The following is a 7,656-nucleotide window of genomic DNA, read 5'->3' as shown; positions in this document are numbered from 1 at the left end:
AGGAAGTTGAATGACAAGTTCACAAAATTTCTTAGTGTCATGAAGAATTTGCATATCAACCTCCCTTTACTTCAAGTTGTGACACAAATGCCATCTTACTCCAAGTTCCTCAAGGATATTCTCACCAACAAGAGGAAGCTCAATGATGAGCTTATCACCCTTCCACATCAAGTGAGTGCTCTTGTCCAACATAAGAAGCCCAATAAGGAAAAAGACCCGGGAAGTTTCACTTTGCCGGTGAAAATTAGGAACATGGAAGCTAGGGGCGCCTTAGCCGATCTTGGAGCAAGTGTTAGTTTAATCCCTATATCCATTGCTCAAAAACTCAATATAGAGATGATCCCTACAAGGAAGACAATTCAATTGGCCGATCGATCGGTGAAATTAACTTGTGGAGAGCTTGAGGATGTTCCAATTCAAGTGGGAAACATATACGTGCCTTGTGACTTTGTAGTGATGGATATGGAGGAAGATGTTAACACTCCTTTGATTTTGGGACGTGAAGCTCTTAAAACTTTGGGGGCGGTCATCAATTGCAAGAACAACACCATCACTTGTTAAGTTGCCGATGAAAAGATTGTCTTTGAATTTTCTAAGTTGCTCAATACCCCCATGGTTGAAAAATGCTATAGAGTTGATGTTGTGAATGAGGAGATAGATCGCTTGGGGAGGGTCGTGATGAGGCCTCAAGATCCAATGATAGAATCCCTTACATGCAAACAAGAGTTCCACTCTGAAGAGGCTAAAGAATTTGTCATAGCAATGGAGGAATCCTCAAAGGAGGAAGTTGAACAACAAGTTGAGATCGAGCTTGAGTCCAAGGAGGAGAAATTGGAGGAGAGTTCTAAGCCTCCTCTTAAGGTAGAACTCAAGCCCCTTCCCCCTTCTTTAAAATATTTTTTTCTTGATAAGGAGGGAAAATACCCTATTATTGTCAATGCTACCCTAGATGGTGTTAATTTGGAAAAACTTCTTGATGTTTTAAGAAAATATAGGGGTTTGATAGGGTATAGCATTGATGATATCAAAGGTATTAGCCCTTCTTTATGCATGCATCGTATTCATCTTGAAGATGATCATTCCACCTCCATTGAACCTCAAAGAAGGTTGAACCCCAACCTTCAAGAGGTTGTGAAGAAAGAAATTTTGAAACTAAGTGAGGCGGGAATCATCTATGCTATCTCCGATAGCAAATGGGTTAGCCCGGTTCATGTAGTTCCAAAGAAGGGTGGGATGACCATAATCAAGGATGAAAAGGGAGAGGAAATCTCCACCCGGACGGTGACCGGGTGGAGAATGTGCATTGATTATAGAAGATTGAACAAAAACACCAAGAAAGATCATTTTCCTTTCCCTTTCATGGACCAAATGCTTGAAAGGCTTTCTAACCATGCTTTCTTTTGTTTCTTGGATGGGTATTCCGGATTTTTCTAAATCCCTATCCATCCCAGTGATCAAGAGAAAACTACTTTCACGTGTCCATATGGGACATTTGCATACCGAAGATGCCATTCGGATTATGCAATGCTCCCTCTACTTTACAAAGATGCATGACTTCCATTTTCTCTGAGATGCTTGAAAAAGAAATTGAGGTTTTCATGGATGATTTTAGTGTTGGTGGCTTGTCTTTTGACACTTGTCTTTTTAACCTTGAAAAAGTTTTGAAAGTGTCAAGAGACGAGTTTGGTTTTAAATTGGGAAAAGTGCCATTTTATGGTCGAGGAGGGCATTGTCCTCGGCTATAAGGTTTAAAAAAATGGCATTGAGGTTGATCCGGCCAAGGTTTCGGTGATTGAAAAGTTGCCCCCTCCTACTTCCATCACGGGGGTACGGGCTTTTCTTGGGCATGCCGGTTTTTACCGGAGGTTTATCAAAGTTTTTTCTTCAATCGCCAAACCTTTGACCGAATTACTCAAAAAAGAGGTTGTTTTTTACTTCAATTAGGCTTGCCTTGAGGCGTTTCGTAAGCTCAAGGAAGCTCTCATTTCTTCTCCCGTTGTGCAAGCTCCGGATTGAAGCTTGCCTTTTGAGCTAATGTGCGATGCTAGTGACTTTGCAGTAGGTGTCGTTCTTGGTCAAAAGAAACAAGGAAAATCATGTGTCATCTACTACGCAAGTAGGACTCTAGATGAGGCTCAAAAGAATTACACAACAATGGAGAAAGAGATGTTAGCGGTAGTGTTTGCATTCGATAAGTTTCGGTCCTATCTCATATGCTCAAAAGTTATTTTGTACACGGATCACATCGCGGTGCGGTATCTCATGACCAAGAAAGAAGCAAAGCCTCGCTTTATCCGTTGGGTTCTCTCTCTCCAAGACTTTCACATGGAAATGAGGGATAAAAAGGGAGCGGAGAACTATGTAGAAGATCAGTTTTCTAGGCTACCATTTGAGAACAAGGAGGATGTACCGATTAATGATGAGATAGGATTCGAGGCTCCCATGGCTTTGGTGTCAACTTCTACCCCTTGGTACGCGGATACAGCCAACTATCTTGCGTGTGGAGTCGTTCCCCCGGAGTACTCTTCTTAACAAAAGAAGAAGTTTTTCAAGGAAGTGAGAAGGTATTTTTGGAATGACCCATACCTATTCAAGCAATTTAGAGATGGCCTTTATCGGAAGTATATCCCAGATCATGAAATTCAAGGTGTTCTTGAGCATTGCCACTCACTACCATGTGGAGGACATGGTGGTGTTGACAAAATAGTGGCAAAAATCTCTCAATCTTTATTGTGGTGGCCGACGATGCATAGAGACGCCCACCAATTCGTTGCGCAATGTGATAGATGTCAAAGGAGCGGAGGCATTACCAAGAGGGACAAAATGCCCCAACAAAGTGTTTTAGAAGTTGAACCCTTCGATGTTTGGGGGGTGGATTTAATGGGGCCTTTCGTTCCTTCTTGTGGGAATCTATATATCTTGGTAGCAGTCGATTATGTGACGAAATGGATTGAAGTCATACCCTCACCTACCAATGATCACAAGGTTGTGGTTAAGCTACTAAAGAAGATCATTTTTCCTAGGTTTGGAGTTCCGAGGGTGCTAATTAGTGATGGAGGCTCCCATTTCGCCAAAAAGCAATTTGAAGCTCTTCTCAAGAGGTACGACGTTCATCACAAGATTGGATTACCTTACCACCCTCAAACTGAAGGACATGTGGAGGTCTCGAATCGTGAAATCAAAATTCTCTTGAAAGGATGGTGAACAAATCAAGGAAAGATTGGTCTCTCAAACTTGATGACACACTATGGGCTCTTAGGACGGCGTATAAGACTCCAATCGGCATACCCCCTATAGGTTGGTCTATGGAAAGGCTTGTCACTTGCCGGTTGAGTTAGAATACAAGGCTTAGTGGGCCATCAAAGAGCTCAATATGGATTTATCGTTGGCTGGTGAGAAGAGATTGCTTAAGCTCAGTGAACTTGAAGATCTTAGAGATGATGCTTATGAGAGCTCAAGGTTATATAAGGAGAAAACCAAAAAGTGGCATGACCAACATATTCGAAACAAGAACTTTAAGGTTGGAGACAAGGTTTTGCTTTTCAACTCAAGGCTTCGTTTGTTTCTGGGTAAACTCAAATCAAAGTGGTCGGGTCCTTTTGTGATATTAAAGACTACTCCTTATGGCTCCTTTGAGTTAGATATGGATGGTAGCAAGTTTATGGTTAATGGTCATCGTTTAAAGCATTACTTGTGCAAGGAAGAAGTTGGTATCATCAAATGTATAATGCTTAATCCTTTGGATCCCAAGCCTCCCACTTGAAGAATTTTTCTCATGGTCAAGCTAGTGACCTCATAAAGAAGCGCTTCTCGGAAGGCTACCCGAGTTTCTAACTCCTTTCTATACTTTTTTTTAGAATATTCTGATTTCACTTTCTCCTTTTTGAATTTGAATTAGATTTTGATTTTTTCACCTTTTTGGTTGATAGGTGTTTGGATGATGAAGGAACAAGGATTTTCTATTTCGAAGATGTGAGGATAAATCGAATTTTACTCTGTGCGACCCTGTGCGCAACATCTGTGCGGGCGCGCAGTGTGAAGTGCGCGGGCGCGCGTTCACTGCCAGAACCCGCACAAATTTAATCAAAATTGGATATTCGAGACAGAGAATTTGCGCGACCTAGTGCGCGACTTCTGTTCGGGCGCGCAGAGCTGGGAAAATCGGGTTTTAACCCTCTTCTTCCCGATTTCATCCTCATATTTTCGAAACCCAATTTTCATGCTCTCTTCTCTCTCCTCACAAACTCAAACCCTAACCTTCAAATTTCACCCATTTCTCACAAATTCCATTGATTTTCCTTCAAATCCATCAAAAACTTTCACTCTACTCACAAATTCACCCACTTTCTCTCTCCAAAATACCTAAAAATCCTCCATTTTCATGGTTTGCAAGCTTAATTGAAGGTGGTGTTCTTGGAGGCTCTTAGTGGTGTTCAAGCTTCTACAAAGTGGTATAACTCTAAATTTTGCTATCTATTACTTAATTTCACTTGTTTATGCAAAATTTTTTGTTATTAAACATGACTTAGCTTGAGTGAATTGCATGTGATTTTGATTTTCTTTGTGAAGGATTTGTTGGTTATTAGTGTGAAATTTAGTGATTTTTGGGACATTATTGTTAATACTATTATTTTGGAAGCCATTTTCATGAAATTAAGTTGAGAAATTTGGTGTTTGTATTGATGATAATGCAACTACTTTTATGAGAATTGCTTACTATCATAATGTATTTTGATTGACTGCTTTGTTGTTGATTCTTGTTGTCTTGGGCACTATATTTGTGTGGTTAGTTGTTAGTACTAACCCTTTTGCAGATTGTTGAGACTTGGGTTGTTGTTGTTGTTTTCCAATTGTTGGTTAAGTTCGAAGGTAGTTCTCCTTTTGTTTGGGTTGTTTGTATTGCTTGAACATAATGAGCAAAAGGAAGAGCAGAAAGGAGCCCAGGTTAAGGGTTGAGGAACCGAGTACCCAACAAAATCAAGCTCAAGGACCAAATGTTCCCCCTAGATTGAGATTCTTGAACAAGGTCCATGCTACGTTCTTCAACGACCTTCACGGACGAAAGTTAAATCCCTCCCGACACTATGATCAACGCTCCATGAAAGCTTTGGGGATTGACGACGATATAAGGTCGCTCCTTGACAACTTGGGGATGAGTGAGTTCATCAAACATCAATTCCGAACTTATAAGGAGCCCACCTTCGAATTCTTGGCCTCTTTTGAAAAGGAGCCTCTTGTGAACGACTTCCAAATTTCCTACCAACTGTTCAACAACCAGCACATTAGGACTCTTAGTGATCTTAATGTATTGTTGGATTTGAACCCCGAGGCGGACCTCCTTGCCCCTTCATTGAGCCTGTTCCCTAAGTACGATGCATTTAGATGGTGGCAAACGATTACCGACTTTGAAGAGTTCAACACCAGGTATTCAGTGGCCAACCATATATCCACCCTGTGCTCCGTATTCTACACCTCATTCTAGGGTTTACGGTGTTTAGCAAGCAGGACTTGAGTAAGCTCTACATGAAGAGCTATTTACTTTGTGGGTTGCCACTAGGGAGGAATTGAAAGGGCGGCTCAATATGGGGTACTGGTTCGTCGTGTGCTGCGAGACAATCAAGTCGGGCCACAAGACAGGAGAAATTGCCCTCGGTGGGATGATTACAAGGATTGTCAACAAGCTCAACTATGAACGCTTCTTCCCCTCGTGCACTCAATTTGGGGCCGACAAAGATCTATTCATCGACATACAGCAAATGAGAAGGTCGGAGTTCCTCCAAGGAACTTCAAATGCCCACAATTTTCATGCCTGGATGGTTGACCGCGAGCACCATTATATCTTTCCTTACCCCAGCCGTACATCCTTGGAGCGGAACGCAAGGAATGTATGGAAGATTCCGCGAGACAATCGTGTGCTACCCCCTGCTCTGGGTGGCGCAAGGAATATGGAAGTCGACCAACAACAACAGCAACAACAACAGCAACAGCAACAGTAGCAACAACAACAACAACAACAATAGCAACAGCAACAGCAACAACAACAGCATCAAGGCCATGAGTAGCCTTGAACAACAAATGATGAGCATGCAACTTGGCATGCAGAGCATAATGGAGAACAACCAGGGTATGTTTATGCAAACCCAAGCTCTTTATGGTGCGGCCGTGGATAGGGGTGAGGTCACCCCCCAGTAAATTACCCCTATTGGCCACCCCAACAAGGCCCGGTCCTTGGGTGGCAGGGATCACAACCTACTTGGCCCAATTGGCAAGGGCCCTCCTCCCACGGTGTTTCCCGGGTAGACTACCCGACAGAAACCGGGTACGATTATCGTGCCCCCGGGGGGAGCGATTTTAGGGGTGACCCCAACTATCCATATGTCAACCCTACCCACCCTTCCCCTCTTCAGCTTCCCGCCCCTTTCGACCCGTTGCCTCAATGGCAACAAGACCTCTTCCGAGGTCACTATAGTTGGCCTCCGGGTTACTCCGGTGGTTGGGACCCACACGGCATCCCTCCGGACGGTTTCTCTTACGACACCGAGGATGATGGAGATGATGACGAAGCCGGCCCTTGTGATAGTGTGGGGGGAGGCTTGTCATCATGCTAGTGTGGGGGGGATTTCATTGTAGGTGGTAGAGCTCTCATGGTTCGGTTGGCTTTATCATGTTTTGATGTTGATTTATTTGCTTGATTGTGATGATTATGTCCCTGGGTGATTTTGACAAGTTTTTGCTAATGAATTTTCAAGTGTTTGTGTAGGTGATGGCACTCCCATGAAGAAAAATCCAAACTCCCGATAGTTCAAACTTCCCTTAATCCAAATTTCTTTTAGTTTATTTTTTTTTATTTCTATTTCTTCATTTTGTTTAAATTTTTAGTTTCTTTCTTTGATTTTTTATTTTATTTTTATTTTATTTTTGTTTCATCTTAGTCGTTTCTTTCATTTTGGCTCACTTTTCAAGCTTGGAAATGGAGATAAAGGAAGACAAAGGGCAAATCGAGCCCCCCTCGGTGAGATTGCATAATTTATCTTGTCTTCATTTCAAGCGGAATTTGGTGAGACTTTTCCTCTCTTTTATTTTCTTTTTCCTTGGGTGTTTAGCTTAGGTTTAGCTTAGGAAGAAGTTGAATGGTTCGAGGATGTTTGCTTTTGGTTCTATGGAACCTGGGATCGTTGATGTTGTTATCGAACGATCACTTGTATGACGATTGGGATTTAATTGAATTATATGCCTCGTATGTGAACCTTTTTTATTTCTTCCTCTTTCTTTTGTTTTGTTTTCCCCTTTTTTTGTTACAAGCATAATTATGACAATTTGAAATGATTTTTGAGTAATTTGCTCATTCTTTTGGATTGGTTTGCCTCGATGTGTCTTTGAATGCTTATCTTCCTAGTTGATGAGGGTTTACACGGTTTGAGAATGCTTTGGGTTGAAATAGACACATTGTAAGCTAAGGTAGCCCGGTTTAGAACTTTTGAGGACGTTTGAACCCCTAGTTCACGGGAAAGTGGTAAGATGGTGTTGCTCTCTATGGTGGATAGGATTCCCTTGGTTAGTATTTGCTTTCTTTTCCCGTGTGAGCGTCATTTGATCTAGCCTTCATCATTCTTGCGAGCGGCATTTAGGATCCTTAACCTTTGTGTTGACGTCTAA

The 7,656-nt window shown here is 42.1% G+C and overlaps 1 protein-coding gene across 1 annotated transcript; it reads left to right on the top strand.

Annotated features, from left to right (window-relative positions):
• The first annotated feature begins 3,373 nt into the window (after positions 1–3,373).
• Positions 3,374–3,763, top strand: LOC110684599. The gene has a single exon (XM_021861037.1). It carries the CDS (start codon positions 3,374–3,376, stop codon positions 3,761–3,763), a length of 390 nt encoding a protein of 129 aa, XP_021716729.1.
• Positions 3,764–7,656: the final 3,893 nt, after the last annotated feature.

The sequence above is a fragment of the Chenopodium quinoa genome, unplaced genomic scaffold (assembly GCF_001683475.1).
Source record: "Chenopodium quinoa cultivar QQ74 unplaced genomic scaffold, ASM168347v1, whole genome shotgun sequence".
Taxonomy (NCBI): Eukaryota; Viridiplantae; Streptophyta; class Magnoliopsida; order Caryophyllales; family Amaranthaceae; genus Chenopodium; species Chenopodium quinoa.
Note: the sequence above shows the minus strand (reverse complement) of the source record. Positions and strands in the feature narration are given on the sequence as shown.